Below are 18,391 nucleotides of genomic sequence, written 5' to 3'. Positions count from 1 at the left end.
CAATAACTTGTTAACAATTTCACTGTGGGCCTGGGAGGCCAACTCCAATATGGTTTCCAGCTTATTCTAAAATCAGTGACTGGGCGGTGTTGGGTAATGCACAACCCGGCAATACCTAACAAGTAGGCTCGTATTGGCACAGTGCACCATGGGGTTTTCACCCTGAACTGCGGTCAAAGTAGAGAGCAGTTGTTTCAATTCCGGGCAGGCCTTCGAACAAGCCTATGGATGGCTAAGTAAATCCATTGTTAAAACAGAACAGTAGTCCCCAATTTAAGAGGAGGCCAGCAGACTCGCCTTCGATGGGTTCAATAAGCCATGCACAAGCCCAGCAAGCAGGAGGGTGTAATGCAACTTGAATGCAGAATCAAATAAAGTAAGAAGGGCTTGGTAAATAAGGCATTCTCCCTTGAGTGCATACGTCACAAGGTTCCCCGATAGGGATGGGTAACATCGGCAGAGTTAGACGGGAATTGTCCAGCTAGAAGGACTGGTACCCACACATTGCAGGAAGTTATGCCATGGTGGGGTGGGGACCCTGGATATGACGACGGCCACATCCAGGGCTATGGCGGACTTACAGTGCGATCCTGAGGCTGAGTGGTACGAGGGGTACCCTTTCAGGAGCACAATAAGGGTGCATTATGCCAAAATCCCAGGAGTCTCTACGGCAGGACCCTGGTTGAGAACGACAGCGCCCCACTAGTTGCTCAGGCGTTTCTAAGCCTGAGCAACCGGGGGCTTGCCTGGATACGCCCCGCCAACAAAAAGGTGTGAGTAAAAGGTATGGACTGGTAGTCCATGATATGTAAGGGGTATAACCCCCACAAAATGGTAGCATGGATTGGGTGAGCCACGGTGCGGTTGGCTCATCAGGCGGGCAGGGCAGCTTAGGTGAGTCACCGCTGCCTGCCCTTGGATCGCCCCAAGTTAACCCACCACGTTGGCATCCTCCGTGTATGTAATAAACCTGCAGCAATCTGCTTTCCAACAAAACTTGTGTGGACGGTTTATTTTGCGCAGCGCGACTATTTACTGCTAAGCGGGACGGGGGTGGGGGAAGCAGGAAAGGGGGGGCCCGATATCGGCACTATGGGCAAATCACCTAATCTCCCTGTAAATGAATGTGTCCTCACCGGTGCTAGTGAAACGCTCTGGTGCCGATGATTGTGAGCACACACGTGTTGGGCCCACCATGGCATCCCTGCTCCGCCATTGCTGTGTCGGTCTTTGGAGCTTGTGTCTTTGCCACAAGTGGCCTCTAAACTAGACAGCTCGAAGGAGCTGAAGAGAAAATCTCAGTGACCCTGAGAGGACTCCAGGATTTGACCTGCTGGGTCCACACAGACCTCTACAGCAGGCGCGTTAACCCACGGGGCTACCTGTCTCTCGGTTATTCTGCACATCAAAATGCACTTTCTATCGAGCGAGGTTACTGCTAATTGACCGAACATTCTCGAAGTCGTGCTATCTGCTTTAAACATAAATGTACAATATTTAGATTTTATCCCGAGCACAACACAACGAAGCTGCCTCGTGCCGGGGCACTGCGACCCCACAAGTGACAGCGTAAAGCGGGCAGCCCTGGGTCACCGCGCAGGCACTATCCGTCACTTCACCCCATCCCCCTCCAGCCCTTCCGGAGTCACACGCGTTGAATGTATACTGCCGATGCGGCGGTCTATACAATGTCCATAGGGTGCCCCACGTGCGCAAACTCCCCTCGACCAATCAGCAGGCCCGGCCGGCTGATGAGCGCACGGTTTCCATTCTGAGGCCTAGCGCTGAGGCGGCACTTCTATTCACCAGGCGCTAATCCCGGCCGCGGGAGGGATGCCAGCGGATATAAGGCGCGCCTCGATGGGTCCTGGGCATCTCGCTTCCCGGCTCCCAGTCTGCCTCCAGCACTCCGAGCGGTGAGTAGGGTCACCTGAGGGGGGTGTGGGGTCCACTGAGGGGGTGAGTGGGGTAATTCCTGAGCGGTGAGTGGGGTCTCCTGAGCGGTGAATGGGGTCACCCCTGAGCACTGAGTGGGGTCACCCCTGAGGGGTGAGTGGGGTCACCTGAGCGTTGAGCGAGGTCACCACTAAGCGGTGAGCGGGGTCCCCTGAGCGGTGTGTGGGGTCACCCCTGAGCGGTGAGTGGGGTCCCCTGTGCGGTGAGTGGAGTCCCCTGAGCGGTGAGTGGGGTCACCCCTGTGGGGCGGGGGCATCCGGGGTCAGGGTGGCCTTTCAACCAAGTTTATTTATTATTCTTATCTTTAATTACTTACTCCGATCTGCCTCCATAAAGTTATACATTGTTTACTCGGGTGCGGACTATAGTGCCACGGGCCCCTTTAAGACCACTTCAGAGCACTAGGTCCCTTCTACTGTAGACACAGAGTAGACCAAACCCCTGCAGTTTCACACTAGCTCGCTCCGACTCCGGCTTTAGGAGACTTCAAGTCACTGGTGGTGTCATCACCCCCGGACGAGACCAGCCACGCTTTCTGGCTGCCCTTGGCAGTCTCAGCAAAGAGGCCCGGGATGGGACAGGTAAGGTGTCTCAGCAGCTCTATTGAAGCCCCCTCCCGTAGGTGTGTAATTGGGGTGCACCGGAGATGTCCTCTGTCCTAGCTCAGTGGGTGGGAGTGAATGTTCTGAATTCTGCCAGGGCCATCCCGGCCCTTCATGCTTCTGAGGTAGATCAGTGCCCGAGAGGTGTGTGGAGGTTAAGTAATATGTGCTGTTCGCTTGTAAATACTCGTGCCTGGTCTTCAATGACGCGCTTTTCTCGTCGACAGAAAGAACACGGAATGTCCGACGGCAAAATGTCCTCCCAGACTGATGGCAAAATAGAGAAATCCTCCAAGGGTAACAGCGGCATCGGGGTCCTGTACAAGGTGAGTGAGTGCCCGGTCTGTGCCCTCTGCCCCCCCAGAGAGCTACAGCACAGAGTCCCTGCTCCCCTGAGAGCTGCTCCCCAGAGCTCCTGCTCCCCTGAGAGCTGCTGCACAGAGCCCCTGCTCCCCAGAGCTCCTGCTCCCCTGAGAGCTGCTGCACAGAGCCCCTGCTCCCCAGAGCCCCTGCTCCCCAGAGAGCTGCTGCACAGAGCCCCTTCTCCCCTGAGAGCTTCTCCCCAGCGCTCCTGCTCCCCTGAGAGCTGCTGCACAGAGCCCCTGCTCCCCAGAGCCTCTGCTCCCCAGAGAGCTGCTCCCCAGAGCTCCTGCTCCCCTGAGAGCTGCTGCACAGAGCCCCTGCTCCCCAGAGCCTCTGCTCCCCAGAGAGCTGCTCCCCAGAGCTCCTGCTCCCCTGAGAGCTGCTGCACTGAGCCCCTGCTCCCCAGAGCTCCTGCTCCCCTGAGAGCTGCTGCACAGAGCCCCTGCTCCCCAGAGCCCCTTCTCCCCTGAGAGCTGCTGCGCAGAGCCCCTGCTCCCCTGAGAGCTGCTCCCCAGAGCTCCTGCTCCCCTGAGAGCTGCTGCACTGAGCCCCTGCTCCTCTGCGCCCCTTCTCCCCTGAGAGCTGCTGCACTGAGCCCCTGCTCCCCGGAGCTCCTGCTCCCCTGAGAGCAGCAGCACAGAGTCCCTGCTCCCCTGAGAGCTGCTCCCCAGAGCTCCTGCTCCCCTGAGAGCTGCTGCACAGAGCCCCTGCTCCCCAGAGCTCCTGCTCCCCTGAGAGCTGCTGCACAGAGCCCCTGCTCCCCTGAGAGCTGCTGCACAGAGCCTCTGCTCCCCAGAGAGCTGCTGCACAAACCCCCTGCTCCCCTGAGAGCTGCTGCACAGACCCCCTGCTCTCCTGAGAGCTGCTGCACTGAGCCCCTGCTACTCAGAGCCTCTGCTCCCCAGAGAGCTGCTCCCCAGAGCTCCTGCTCCCCCGAGAGCTGCTGCACTGAGCCCCTGCTCCCCAGAGCTCCTGCTCCCCTGAGAGCTGCTGCACAGAGCCCCTGCTCCCCAGAGCCCCTTCTCCCCTGAGAGCTGCTGCACAGAGCCCCTACTCCCCAGAGCCTCTGCTCCCATGAGAGCTGCTGCACAGAGCCCCTGCTCCCCAGAGCCTCTGCTCCCCAGAGAGCTGCTGCACAGAGCCCCTGCTCCCCTGAGAGCTGCTGCACTGAGCCCCTGCTCCCCAGAGCCCCTACTCCCCTGAGAGGTGCTGCACAGAGCCCCTGCTTCCCAGAACCTCTGCTCCCCTGAGAGCTGCTGCACAGAGCCCCTGCTCCCCAGAGCCTCTGCTCCCCAGAGAGTTGCTGCACAGAGCCCCTGCTCCCCTGAGAGCTGCTGCACTGAGCCCCTGCTCCTCAGAGCTCCTGCTCCCCTGAGAGCTGCTGCACAGAGCTCCTGCTCCCCAGAGCCTCTGCTCCCCTGAGAGCTGCTGCACAGAGCCCCTGCTCCCCAGAGCCTCTGCTCCCCAGAGAGCTGCTGCACAGAGCCCCTGCTCCCCTGAGAGCTGCTGCACTGAGCCCCTGCTCCCCAGAGCCCCTACTCCCCTGAGAGCTGCTGCACAGAGCCCCTGCTCCCCAGAACCTCTGCTCCCCTGAGAGCTGCTGCACAGAGTCCCTGCTCCCCAGAGCCTCTGCTCCCCAGAGAGCTGCTGCACAGAGCCCCTGCTCCCCTGAGAGCTGCTGCACTGAGCCCCTGCTCCTCAGAGCTCCTGCTCCCCTGAGAGCTGCTGCACAGAGCCCCTGCTCCCCTGAGAGCTGCTGCACTGAGCCCCTGCTCCCCTGCGCCCCTTCTCCCCTGAGAGCTGCTGCACTGAGCCCCTGCTCCCCAGAGCTCCTGCTCCCCTGAGAGCTGCTGCACAGGGCCCCTGCTCCCCTGAGAGCTGCTGCACTGAGCCCCTGCTCCCCAGCGCCCCTGCTCCCCTGAGAGCTGCTGCACTGAGCGCCTGCTCCCCAGAGCTCCTGCTCCCCTGAGAGCTGCTGCACAGAGCCCCTGCTCCCCAGAGCTCCTGCTCCCCTGAGAGCTGCTGCACAGAGCCCCTGCTCCCCAGAGCCTCTGCTCCCCAGAGAGCTGCTGCACAGAGCCCCTGCTCCCCTGAGAGCTGCTGCACTGAGCCCCTGCTCCCCAGAGCTCCCGCTCCCCTGAGAGCTGCTGCACAGACCCCCTGCTCTCCAGAGCCCCTTCTCCCCTGAGAGCTGCTGCGCAGAGCCCCTGCTCCCCGGAGCTCCTGCTCCCCTGAGAGCTGCTGCACAGAGCCCCTGCTCCCCCGAGAGCTGCTGCACAGAGCCCCTGCTCCCCTGAGACCTGCTCCCCAGAGCTCCTGGTTCCCTGAGTGCTGCAGCACATAGCCCCTTCTCCCCTGAGAGCTTCTCCCCAGAGCTCCTGCTACCCTGAGAGCTGCTGCACTGAGCCCCTGCTCCCCAGAGCTCCTGCTCCCCTGAGAGCTGCTGCACAGAGCCCCTGCTCCCCAGAGCTCCTGCTTCCATGAGAGCTGCTGCACAGAGCCCCTGCTCCCCAGAGCCTCTGCTCCCCAGAGAGCTGCTGCACAGAGCCCCTGCTCCCCTGAGAGCTGCTGCGCTGAGCCCCTGCTCCCCAGAGCCCCTTCTCCCCTGAGAGCTGCTGCACAGAGCCCCTGCTCCCCAGAGCTCCTGCCCCCCAGAGAGCTGCTGCACAGAGCCCCTGCTCCCCTGAGAGATGCTCCCCAGAGCTCCTGCTCCCCTGAGAGCTGCTGCACAGAGCCCCTGCTCCCCAGAGCCTCTGCTCCCCTGAGAGCTGCTGCACAGAGCCCCTGCCCCCAGAGGCCTTCTGCAAAGAGCTCCTGCTCCCCTGAGATCTGCTGCAAAGAGCCCCTGCTCCCCTGAGAGCTGCTGCACAGAGGCCCTGCTCCCCTGAGAGCTACTGCAATGAGCCCCTCCCCTGAGAGCTGCAGCACAGAGGCCCTGCTCTCCTGAGCCCCTGCTCTGCTGAGAGCTGCTGCACAGACCCCCTGCTCCCCTGAGAGCTGCTGCACAGAGGCCCTGCTCTCCTGAGCCCCTGCTCCGCTGAGAGCTGCTGCACAGACCCCCTGCTCCCCTGAGCCCCTTCTCCCCTGAGCCCCTTCTCCCCTGAGAGCTGCTGCACAGAGCCCCTGCTCCCCTGAGCCCCTTCTCCCCTGAGCCCCTTCTCCCCAGAGAGCTGCAGCACAGAGCCCCTGCCCCCAGAGGCCTTCTGCACAGAGCCCCTGCCCCCAGAGGCCTTCTGCACAGAGCCCCTGCCCCCAGAGGCCTTCTGCACAGAGCCCCTGCCCCCAGAGGCCTTCTGCACAGAGCCCCTGCTCCCCTGAGAGCTGCTGCACAGACCCCCTGCTCCCCAGAGCCCCTTCTCCCCTGAGAGCTGCAGCACAGAGCCCCTGCCCCCAGAGGCCTTCTGCACAGAGCCCCTGCCCCCAGAGGCCTTCTGCACAGAGCCCCTGCCCCCAGAGGCCTTCTGCACAGAGCCCCTGCCCCCAGAGGCCTTCTGCACAGAGCCCCTGCTCCCCTGAGACCTGCTGCACAGAGGCCCTGCTCTCCTGAGAGCTGCTGCACAGAGCCCCTGCTCCCCTGAGAGCTACTGCAATGAGCCCCTCCCCTGAGAGCAGCAGCACAGAGCCCCTGCCCCCAGAGGCCTTCTGCACAGAGCCCCTGCCCCCAGAGGCCTTCTGCACAAAGCCCCTGCTCCCCTGAGAGCTGCTGCACAGACCCCCTGCTCCCCTGAGACCTGCTGCACAGACCCCCTGCTCCCCAGAGAGCTGCTGCACAGACCCCTTGCTCCCCTGAGAGCTGCTGCACAGAGGCCCTGCTCCCCTGAGAGCTGCTGCACAGAGGCCCTGCTCCCCTGAGAGCTGCTGCACGGAGCCCTTGCTCCCCTGAGAGCTGCTGCACAGAAGCCCTGCTCCCCTGAGAGCTGCTGCACAGAGGCCCTGCTCCCCGGGGGCGCACTCCTGATCTGCACACGCTGATGGTCAAACCAGCTGAGGGGTACAGCACCCTCCAAGGTGACACATTTCTGTCACTGTTTCAACCTCTCATCCGACTCATCTCAGAGCTCGCAGTGCCCTAGTGGCAGTGACGCTAGGAGAGTGGGCCCGTGACGTGTTCACATCCATTCAATTATTTTTTCCTTCATGTTTATGTATCAACGCACCCGTAACCTGTCTGCCCCTCCCTCTGCCCCACAGATGACCGTCTACGAGCAGGAGAACTTCCAGGGCCGGTGCTTCGAGCTGTCCGGAGAGTGTCCATCCGTCTTCGACAAGGGCTTCGAGCGCGTGCGCTCCGTGCGCGTGGAGAGTGGCCCGTGAGTACACATGCACGAGCGAGACATCCAGAGAGTGGCTGAGTGGCTGAGTGAGCGAGTGACTCCATGGGCAAGTGAATATTTGAGAGATTCTCAGGGCCACATGTGCAAAGGCTTTTTGTGGTCTCAAATGGACCGTTTCACAGAAGCAGCCGTTTGCGAACGCAAAAAGACTGTTTCACACGTACAAATCCCTATTTGCGATTTGGTAACCTATCACCGAATCACAAAGTGGCTTTGTGATTCAGTTTTAGGAAGGGCCATTTTTAGGGCTCCCCTTCCTAATACTGAATCGCAGTGGTATGTGTAAATGTTCCGCGACTGAAGCGGTCGCAAATAATTTGCATTTTTTGGCTGTAACCCATTCACAAATTTGAAGGGGTCCGGAAGGGACACCTAATGGTTGGTAAAACATTTTTTAGGAGCAGGCAGTGGTCCGGGACATGATGGATATAAACTGAGAAAATAAGTGATGGTTTCCCACCCTAAACACAGCAGGAGAGCCGTCACTGTCACAGGGGCCATATTACACAAGTGCCCCGGTGCGGCAATGGGCGTTTGCACCCGCTTTCTGTGCCCTGGGGCACTTTGGTACTACAGAAGGGGCCGCGGATGCTTGTGCAGCCCATTCTGTAATGCAAATGGCGCTGGCGCACATATAGCGCCAGCGCCATCATTAGAGGGTGTTTCCTCATTCGCAGGGGGCCGTTGCACCATGCAAATGAGGGAATCACTTTGCTTCTGCACCCGTGTTGTATTACCAACGGGGACGCAAAGGCAAACATGCCATTAGAAGGCACACTGAAAGTGCGCCACAAAAAGGTGGCGCACTTATAGTACACCTTCTAAATGCAGACCTCTAAAGGGAGGAAAGGGGGTCCCATGGGCCCCTCGGACGTCCCCTTGTGGTCAGTCACTCACTGCCTCTGCCTGGAAGGGGATCTCTAATCCCTTTTGAAAGTGCAGGTGGCTTGCCACCGGCATGAGAAGCACAGCGCAGCTTTAAAACAGCTCCTCCGCATTTCTCTTGAATGTGCTGCCCTGGGGGAGGGGGGAGGATATTCTTCCTGATGGGGCAACCTTTCCATGTTTGCACCTGGCACACCTGCTTTAAGGTGCACGTGGCGCAAACATGGATCCTATCTGTGATACGGGTCCTGGTTGCCAGGGCTTCCAAGGCTGTGCTGGTTAAGGTCTCACAGAAGTGGCAGTGCTGGACAGCACAGCCTTGCTACAAGCAGGGGATTGTGCTGAGAACGATGTGGCAGGAAAGCAGTAATGCGCCCTGTGCGGTCGTTTACGGAACAGCTTTGGCAAAAGTGATGCAGCTTCACTCCTGACTTTCTGTGGCAGCTTCTTGAAACTTCAAGGTTCAAGTTGATGACCCCTGCGTCTTCTTTCCTTAATGCTATATCTATATGACTGCTTAACAACAGATGGGGGGGGGAGGGGGCGGGAGCAGATTCCATGTCATCCTCAGATACATTTCAGAGGCAAAGAGGGGAAAACAAATGGTCTTTGTCACTTTCCTAACTCTTATCAACTGGCAGTTCTAAGCCTCAACTGGTATTTATGTAATGAACCATCTCTCTGCATGCCCATCTCTTGCCCCCTGTGTGCTTCTTCCTGCCCCATCTCTTGCCCCCTGTGCTCCTCCTACCCCATCTCTGGCTCCCTGTGCGCTTCTTCCTGCCCCATCTGTTGCCCCCTTTGCTCTTCCAGTCCCATCTCTTTCCCCCTGTGCTCCTCCTGCCCCATCTCTTGCCCCCTGTGTGCTTCTTCCTGCCCCATCTCTTTCCCCCTGTACTCCTCCTGCCCCATCTCTGGCTCCCTGTGTGCTTCTTCCTGCCCCATCTGTTGCCCCCTGTGCTCCTCCTGCCCCATCTCTGGCTCCCTGTGCGCTTCTTCCTGCCCCATCTGTTGCCCCCTTTGCTCTTCCAGTCCCATCTCTTGCCCCTAGTGCTCTTCCTGCCTCTCACACATGTCTTCCCTCCTCAGGTGGGTGGGGTATGACCAGGCCAACTTCCAAGGAGAGATGTTCATCATGGAGAAGGGAGAGTATCCCCGCTGGGACTCCTGGTCCAACAGCTACCGGAATGAGTACCTGCAGTCCTTCCACCCCGTGCGCATGGTAAGGAGACACTGTTCGGTTCAAGACTTCACTTCCTGTTTCCTCAAAACTTTCCTTTCTCATCTCCCTTCCTTCATTTCTCCCAGCCCCAACCTTTCCTCTCTTCAAACGTACTTTCATTTCATCCCTTATTCCTAAATTCATTCTATTTTCCCTTCCTTTGTTCCTTCCTACCTTTCACCCTCTTTTCTCACCTTACACTGTCTACCTCCCTCCACCCCTCCCCCTTCATTTCCTCATTCGTTCATTCCTACTTTCCTTCTTCTTCCCTACCACCCTTTCTCTTTTGCTCTATTCTTCACTTTCCTTCTTTCTCCCCTTCCCCTCTTTCTACTTTGGACTCATTGTTTGTAGTTCTTTCTCGTAATCAGATCTACTATACTCTTACATATATTAGATTTATGTCTTCCTCTTTTGCACCTCTTTTTGAGATTGTCTGCCTTGCCTGCCCACCCAGGGTGCAATCCCTGTCACCCGGTATTTAACCTACTCCTCATCCGACTTTGCTTCTCCCCTCACAGGAGGCGGATAAGCACAAGATCAGCCTGTATGAAAATTGCGACTTCAAGGGACGCAAGATGGAGATCGTGGATGATGACGTGCCCAGCCTCTTCAGCTATGGCTTCACTGACCGAGTGGCCAGCATCAGCGTCCCTAGTGGCAGGTAAAGATGGATTCCCTGTCTGACACAGCTGCCACTTCCGGTTCTTACCACAAGAGGGCAGGAAAAGACAAAACTGCAGTACTTACTTCCCACCACTAGAGGGCAGGGAAAGCAAAGCTGCAGTTCTTACTTCTCACCACTAGAGGGCAGAGCAAAACAAAGAAAAAACCTGCAGTTCTTGTGTCTCGGTGCTAGAGGGCTAGGGTAGGAAAAGCTGCAGTTCTTCTGCCTCGGTATTAGAGGGCAGTGAAAGATAAAGCTGCAGTTCTTACTTATCACCACTGGAGGGCAGAGATATATAAAGCTGCAGATCTTTCTTCTAATAATAGAGAGCCGAACACCATAGCTGCAGCTCATGTTGATAAGCGCCATGGAGGGAGGGGGGCCTCATTTCTCACCACTGAGAGCAGAGCGTGGCAGATGAGGGGCTCATGTTTCAGCACTAGATCTGTGCTGAGATCACTGCCTCTCACAATTCTAACCACCAGAGTGTTCAGCTAGAGAGGGGTTAGAGAGGACACCTATCTGTCTAATGCCTGGCTGCTTAAGGAAAGCCATTTAGCTGCAGCCCACATTTCTCACCATTAGAGGGCAGCACATGACAGCCTCTTTGTTCCAGCTAGAGTCTGAGCAAAACAATTGTAGTTTAATTTCTCACCACTAGAGGGGAGTGCATGCCAGCTCCTTTCTTACTACTGGGGACAGAGCAAGCCCAATTCTCATTACTGAAGGGGTGAAAACGACGCCAGCTGTCTCTTCTCATCTACAGAGGGAACAGCATTGAATGCTTGTAATGGATAATTTTCACCACTAGGGCGAACATGTGACACAGGAGGGAGGAATCTATGACAGTGCCAACTGACAGCGCTGTAGATATGTTGGGGTGAAGTCTGAAAAGGAATGAACTTGGTTGCTGAAGTCCCCCTGTCCTGAATGAGTAGCCAACCAGAGCTAATACAGTAGTATCTCTAGACCACAAACCTACTGTCCGTTATGGGGGGAGGGGGAGGGGTCGGATCTGACCTACAAGGGTGTGAGGATCACACAAAAACACGTACATTTTTAGGCACAGGGAGATTAACTGATTTGCCAAGAATCACACAATACTGAGGCCTGGGATTCAAACCTAGGGGCCCAAATTCCAAAGTCGACAGCTCTGATTCCGAGGCCACATTCCTTGGCCGGCAGTAGCAGGAGGCGCTGGTTCTGGGGGTGGGAGGGGATGTGAACGTGAACTGAGTGATCAGCCACCGCCAGGGTGGGCTGCAGTAGCACGACCTGAGTGAGCAGACACCCCAGGGTGGGCTGCAGTAGCATGACACCCCAGGGTGGGCTGCAGTAGCGTGACACCCTCAGGGTGGGCTGCAGTAGCGTGACACCCTCAGGGTGGGCTGCAGTAGCGTGACACCCTCAGGGTGGGCTGCAGTAGCACGACCTGAGTGAGCAGACACCCCAGGGTGGGCTGCAGTAGCATGACACCCCAGGGTGGGCTGCAGTAGCATGACACCCCAGGGTGGGCTGCAGTAGCGTGACACCCCAGGGTGGGCTGCAGTAGCATGACACCCCAGGGTGGGCTGCAGTAGCATGACACCCCAGGGTGGGCTGCAGTAGCATGACACCCCAGGGTGGGCTGCAGTAGCATGACACCCCAGGGTGGGCTGCAGTAGCATGACACCCCAGGGTGGGCTGCAGTAGCGTGACACCCTCAGGGTGGGCTGCAGTAGCACGACACCCCAGGGTGGGCTCCAGTAGCACGACACCCCAGGGTGGGCTCCAGTAGCATGACACCCCAGGGTGGTCTGCAGTAGCGTGACACCCCAGGGTGGTCTGCAGTAGCACGACACCCCAGGGTGGGCTCCAGTAGCATGACACCCCAGGGTGGGCTGCAGTAGCATGACACCCAGGGTGGTCTGCAGTAGCGTGACACCCCAGGGTGGTCTGCAGTAGCACGACACCCCAGGGTGGGCTCCAGTAGCATGACACCCCAGGGTGGGCTGCAGTAGCATGACACCCCAGGGTGGTCTGCAGTAGCACGACACCCCAGGGTGGGCTCCAGTAGCATGACACCCCAGGGTGGGCTGCAGTAGCGTGACACCCCAGGGTGGGCTGCAGTAGCATGACACCCCAGGGTGGGCTGCAGTAGCATGACACCCCAGGGTGGGCTGCAGTAGCATGACACCCCAGGGTGGGCTGCAGTAGCATGACACCCCAGGGTGGGCTGCAGTAGCATGACACCCCAGGGTGGGCTGCAGTAGCGTGACACCCTCAGGGTGGGCTGCAGTAGCATGACACCCCAGGGTGGGCTGCAGTAGCATGACACCCCAGGGTGGGCTGCAGTAGCATGACACCCCAGGGTGGGCTGCAGTAGCATGACACCCTCAGGGTGGGCTGCAGTAGCGTGACACCCTCAGGGTGGGCTCCAGTAGCATGACACCCCAGGGTGGGCTGCAGTAGCACGACACCCCAGGGTGGGCTCCAGTAGCACGACACCCCAGGGTGGGCTCCAGTAGCATGACACCCCAGGGTGGTCTGCAGTAGCGTGACACCCCAGGGTGGTCTGCAGTAGCACGACACCCCAGGGTGGGCTCCAGTAGCATGACACCCCAGGGTGGGCTGCAGTAGCATGACACCCAGGGTGGTCTGCAGTAGCGTGACACCCCAGGGTGGTCTGCAGTAGCACGACACCCCAGGGTGGGCTCCAGTAGCATGACACCCCAGGGTGGGCTGCAGTAGCATGACACCCCAGGGTGGTCTGCAGTAGCACGACACCCCAGGGTGGGCTCCAGTAGCATGACACCCCAGGGTGGGCTGCAGTAGCATGACACCCCAGGGTGGGCTGCAGTAGATGACACCCTCAGGGTGGGCTGCAGTAGCGTGACACCCTCAGGGTGGGCTGCAGTAGCGTGACACCCTCAGGGTGGGCTGCAGTAGCATGACACCCTCAGGGTGGGCTGCAGTAGCGTGACACCCTCAGGGTGGGCTGCAGTAGCGTGACACCCTCAGGGTGGGCTGCAGTAGCGTGACACCCTCAGGGTGGGCTGCAGTAGCACGACACCCCAGGGTGGGCTGCAGTAGCGTGACACCCCAGGGTGGGCTGCAGTAGCGTGACACCCCAGGGTGGGCTGCAGTAGCACGACCTGAGTGAGCAGACACCCTCAGGGTGGGCTGCAGTAGCATGACACCCTCGGGCTGCAGTAGCATGACACCCTCAGGGTGGGCTGCAGTAGCATGACACCCTCAGGGTGGGCTGCAGTAGCACGACCTGAGTGAGCAGACACCCCAGGGTGGGCTGCAGTAGCATGACACCCAGGGTGGGCTGCAGTAGCACGACACCCCAGGGTGGGCTCCAGTAGCATGACACCCCAGGGTGGGCTGCAGTAGCACGACACCCCAGGGTGGGCTCCAGTAGCATGACACCCTCGGGTGGGCTGCAGTAGCACGACCTGAGTGAGCAGACACCCCAGGGTGGGCTGCAGTAGCATGACACCCCAGGGTGGGCTCCAGTAGCATGACACCCCAGGGTGGGCTGCAGTAGCATGACACCCCAGGGTGGGCTCCAGTAGCATGACACCCCAGGGTGGGCTGCAGTAGATGACACCCAGGGTGGGCTGCAGTAGATGACACCCAGGGTGGGCTGCAGTAGCACGACACCCCAGGGTGGGCTGCAGTAGCACGACACCCCAGGGTGGGCTGCAGTAGCACGACACCCCAGGGTGGGCTGCAGTAGCACGACACCCCAGGGTGGGCTGCAGTAGCGTGACACCCCAGGGTGGGCTGCAGTAGCACGACACCCCAGGGTGGGCTGCAGTAGCACGCAGCCCTGGTTGTGGGTGTGGGTGAGGGGGGTGCAAGCTCCGGATCTCGAATAACCCTCTGCTCTTTCCTTTCTCTTTCAGCTGGGTGGGCTACCAGTACCCGGGTTACCGCGGCTACCAGTACCTGTTCCAGAACGGGGAGTACCGCCACTGGAACGAGTGGAAGGCCCGCAACCCCCAGATCCAGTCCGTGCGCCGCATCCGCGACATGCAGTGGCACCAGCATGGCAGCTACACCCTGCCCTCCAAATAAGGACCCAGCGACCCCTTTCCTCCTCGTCTTCTCTGCGCCCTCCATGCCACTCACCACAACCTCACCAGTAGAAATAGTGCACGTTAAAGCAACCTCTGTGAAGGGAAGAGGCCAAAAATAAACATCACACCTGCTTTCAATGTCCTGGCGTCTACAACACCAGGGGCGGCCCAGCTGAGGCGTCTCTGTAATGAAAGAGCAGGGAGGTGCAGAGGGTCACACGCGGGTGCGGAGAGTAAGCTGGGATAAAGCTGGAGCCCTGTGAGAATGGGAGTAAAGAAGAAAGAGCAGGTGGGGGAAGCAGACCCTATTTGACATCATCCTCGAGGCCTCCACGCTCGCACTGCAGCTCACCTGATTGGCTGTTGACACTTCCCTCCCTCCCCCTCCACCCACTCGCCGCTTTATAGTGTGACCATGGTGGTGATTACAAGGAAGTGTTCTCCAGCAGCTACTGAGAGATGTCCCATCTCGAGGCAACCACAGCGCCCTGGAAGTGTTATGCTCTTGCTACCGCATAGAATGCTGTCTTGCGGCCAATACCTGTAAAGCGGGAGTGACTGTCCATGTTTAGTACCATGACGCAACCGCACCATCTAGGGGGCGCCATTTATACCCCAAGAAGTGATGAACATAGCTAGCCGGTCACTGTGCAGCAAGCACCTGTGGGTGTTCCCATCTTTGTAGCAATGGCGCCATCTTTTGGTCAGTGTCTGTATTGCACGTTCATACAGCTTTTGGCAATTCTGATGTAATCACGCCATCGTGTACTGAAGGTGACTGTATTATTCCTATGTCTGGGCTTCTGTACAACTTTGATGTAACAGTGCTCCTGCATAGCTAGTCGTGTCACGCGCATAGTGCAGACAATCATTCCTTCAGGGACATTAGTTACCACAAGCCTCGCTGTTTACAGGTTAGAGAAACGAGGCAGTTTCTTCTGTCAGGCACGCTCCTGTTCTTCATGTGGCGCTACATGCATCCGTGCGCTTCCTTCGTCCAGTCTCTTGAGCGTCAGTGAGTGTAGTGCAGCTCGACATCTCCCTTCGATCTTTACGTGCTGTGCCTCGCGCCTTCTGCCTCCACCTAAGCCCTCCCTGAGTTTATAGGAAGCACACACTTCTGGGGTGAAGAAAGGAGAACCTGCGACGGCCAGCCGGGCCCTTCTGTCCACCCACCACCCCGAAGATGGCGGGATTGCGACAGACAGACTTCCCTACGCCCTCCTATGTCTACCTTAAGGGTTGCAGAGAAAGCCTGTTTTAACTTTAAGAAAATGTTTAATAAATGGTTTACATTGGAACGAGTATCAGTGTTTGGATTTTCTTGACAAAAATGTGCTGTGTGAGGACGGTGGTTTTGAGTGATCTGCGGAGAGGGGGGCAGGGAGAGTTCTATGAACAGTTAAAACCCGGTTGGGAGGTTGAGATTGTAGCGCCCTCCCCAGCCTGATACCCGCCAGTGACTACGCCACACACGTGGCTTAGTATTACACGTCTTTATTCGACAGCGTGTAACTGCAAACTCAACATTCTAAAACAAGCTTTTATTGGGTTCCGCCCTGACACCTACATCACAGCTGTAGGGAGTCCGTCGGAGCCAAAAGGGTTCCGTCATAAAACTTGCAGGACACTTCGGCGATCATGGGCCTTATTTTAATAAACCACCTTCCAAGACGAGACCTCCACCTTCACCACAGTTGTGATCACCCGTAGTGCGCGATATGGATTGAGTCCAGTGGAGATATTTATTGGTCTGTTTACAAGTTGGGAGAAGCCTGACGTGTGATTTGTTCAGCCCCACCCCCCGTCTGTCGCAGGTTTTTGAGAAATCTCCTCATTTGTGGATGGGCTGGTCCAATTTGGCCCAATGAATTTCATTTGGAAATGGACGCTTTGCGAGCTGTTTCGTTGCCGTGGCCCAGAAGGCGACACTCAGACTCGTGTGTTCAAGCTTCAACATGAATGTAGCACAAACTGTGAGAGGGCCTAATGAGTGTGATAATGCTTGCTTATTGGTAGAATGCCTTCCAAATCTGATAGCGCCTCCCGATCTATTGTGATGATACATTCGGGGTATACACACATGACCAGCGCTTCTATGGCCCAATGGTTGGATACATAGTCGTGCAGTAGATTTATGTTGCTCCAATTTACATTGTTTTCTTGTCATTTGCACACGGAGGGCCAGATATGCAAACCTTTTGCACTGGGTTTGCATCACAAAAGTGATGCAAAAATGCACAAAATGTTTATTGTTGGATTTACTTTAAGCACAACATTTGTTTCGTAAGGGAAAGTTAACTGAAAACGAGGCAAAGCACTGTAAAGCTCAGTTTTGCATGTCCATGGGTGGTTCATGGGCGTCCCCATGAACCACCCATGGTTTTTGATGCAAATCCCTTTCTGCAAACAACAGCAGACAGGGTTTAGCGCCAGTTTGAAGTAGGCATTAAAAAGGACAAATGCTTTTATATCTCTTAACTTTTCAAACTTTGTGTGTGTGATGCGCTGTACAGCACACATACGAAGTGGAAAACGGTTGAACGTTAGTCTAAGCATCGTATTTTGTACAAACCCTATGCTAAACTCGCACAGACACCCTTGCACTGCGGTTCAAAGGTGTGCATGTGGTGCTCAGTGGCCTGATTGTGTGCCAGCTCTAAGGAAAGAGCAGGACAGTGCTGTATCTCTGTAGATATGCCACTTTCCTGTTCTCTCCCTGTCACACAACGCAGTACAGAAACCTTGGGTGCTGCGCTGCATTGTGGGACAGTTTGGCGAATCTAGGCCTAAATATTTAAATGTCTCTGACCTAACTTCGGTGTCCTCTTGAGGAGATCTAAGAGCATGAGGACCCCCCTGATGATGGAAAAAAAATCTGGGAATTCATAAAAGAAGAGCTATCGTAAGAAGGTTTAGGGGAGAAAAAGTGGAAAAAGATTAAGAAATAGAAGAATATTAGGCTACAAAAGAGGCTTTCTCCGGTCGAAAAATAAAGGTGAGGCATCCATGTCCAGGGTGGGCGTCCCCTCCTGCCCTCATCTCAATACATAAATGGACAAGGGGCAGATTTTCTAACACTTTTTTGGTGCAGCCACAATGCAAAATGTTAGTATAGGTTTACCAAGCTCCGCAAGAGCACATTCGCAGCGCATTGCGTGGCTCTGTAAAAAGAAGTAATTCACTGCAGCATGTAGCTCATTCCCTTGCATCAGGGAGGCCTTTCATTGGGGGAGCATGGGCGCTCCCACACATGCACCCATGGATTTTGACAGAATACTAGATCTACTAAGGTTAATAACACTGAGATTGTGGCAAAATAGTGCACCTCTCAGACCTGGGCGTAACAAGAAGAAATATCTTTGTTTTTCCTTGTTTCCTCCTCTTTATATTTCGCATCACACAAAGAAAAAGGAAAATGCCTTTAAGGATTGCTTTTGTGCAGGAAGGTTGCTCTTCTTGCACAAAAGTTTCCTGCTCGTAAGGCAGGCACCCTTGCACTTTGGTGCAAGGGGGCCTGCATTGGCGATAGGCTGCACCAGTGTGCTTGAACAACAAGGGTAAGAAGGTGCCTTCAAGTGATTTATTTAGTAGTTAACTTATGTAATTTTAGATATCAGTTAGAGGTAGGGAAGTTATATACCTACAATATTAGTTATTTTCACTGTTTCTATTCTTGAACAAAATCAATTTGTCTGGTTATACATCAAACGTGCACGAATATATCAGCACAGATCGACGTACATTGAACAAGGAGGAAAGAAAAAAGAAGAAGTAGAAGTCGGGTGTATATATAAAAATCAAATTTATGATCACAGTTCAAAAAGGGTACTTCAAGTAACAACAATTGTAGATGTACTGGAAGGAAATTATTTAATTCTTCATGCCTTCACTTTCATATTAGTCAAACACTTTTTCACAAAAACAGTGGATTATTTAGCTGGAAAACAGTGTGAGAGTCGACGTTTCGGTCTCTAAATTTTCTTTGACAAGACCATCCTCAGGACAATTACATTTAAAAGGTTCACCCCTTTGCTTTCAGCGTGGTTTAAACGGAAATCGATCAATACGCTCCGTTATATGAAAAGTCCAAGTGGTATAATCACACGATACGATATTCAGGTGGACGTTTAGACGTTCGCGTCTCCAAATGTATTTTAATTTCTTTAGGTAGTGGCTAATCTCATAGGAAGTATAATCCCTTGTTCATTAGTGTCCGAATCGTGTAGTCATTAGTTCAGAGATTCAAATGGCAGTTGTAGAGCTCTCGACTTAATCTGAGGTCTAGTTTAAGT

The 18,391-nt window shown here is 56.1% G+C and overlaps 1 protein-coding gene across 1 annotated transcript; it reads left to right on the top strand.

Annotated features, from left to right (window-relative positions):
* Positions 1-1,790: 1,790 nt before the first annotated feature.
* LOC146839536 (beta-crystallin B1-like) lies at positions 1,791-15,401 on the top strand. Its single transcript, XM_085651593.1, has 6 exons — positions 1,791-1,916; positions 2,786-2,884; positions 7,113-7,231; positions 9,230-9,362; positions 9,884-10,026; positions 13,923-15,401. The coding sequence occupies exons 2-6, from the start codon at positions 2,798-2,800 to the stop codon at positions 14,092-14,094; spliced, it is 654 nt and encodes a 217-aa protein (XP_085507719.1). The 5' UTR covers positions 1,791-1,916; positions 2,786-2,797; the 3' UTR covers positions 14,095-15,401.
* The last annotated feature ends 2,990 nt before the right edge of the window (positions 15,402-18,391 follow it).

This window comes from Triturus cristatus, chromosome 4_1, assembly GCF_964204655.1.
Source record: "Triturus cristatus chromosome 4_1, aTriCri1.1, whole genome shotgun sequence".
NCBI classification, from domain to species: Eukaryota; Metazoa; Chordata; class Amphibia; order Caudata; family Salamandridae; genus Triturus; species Triturus cristatus.
Note: the sequence above shows the minus strand (reverse complement) of the source record. Positions and strands in the feature narration are given on the sequence as shown.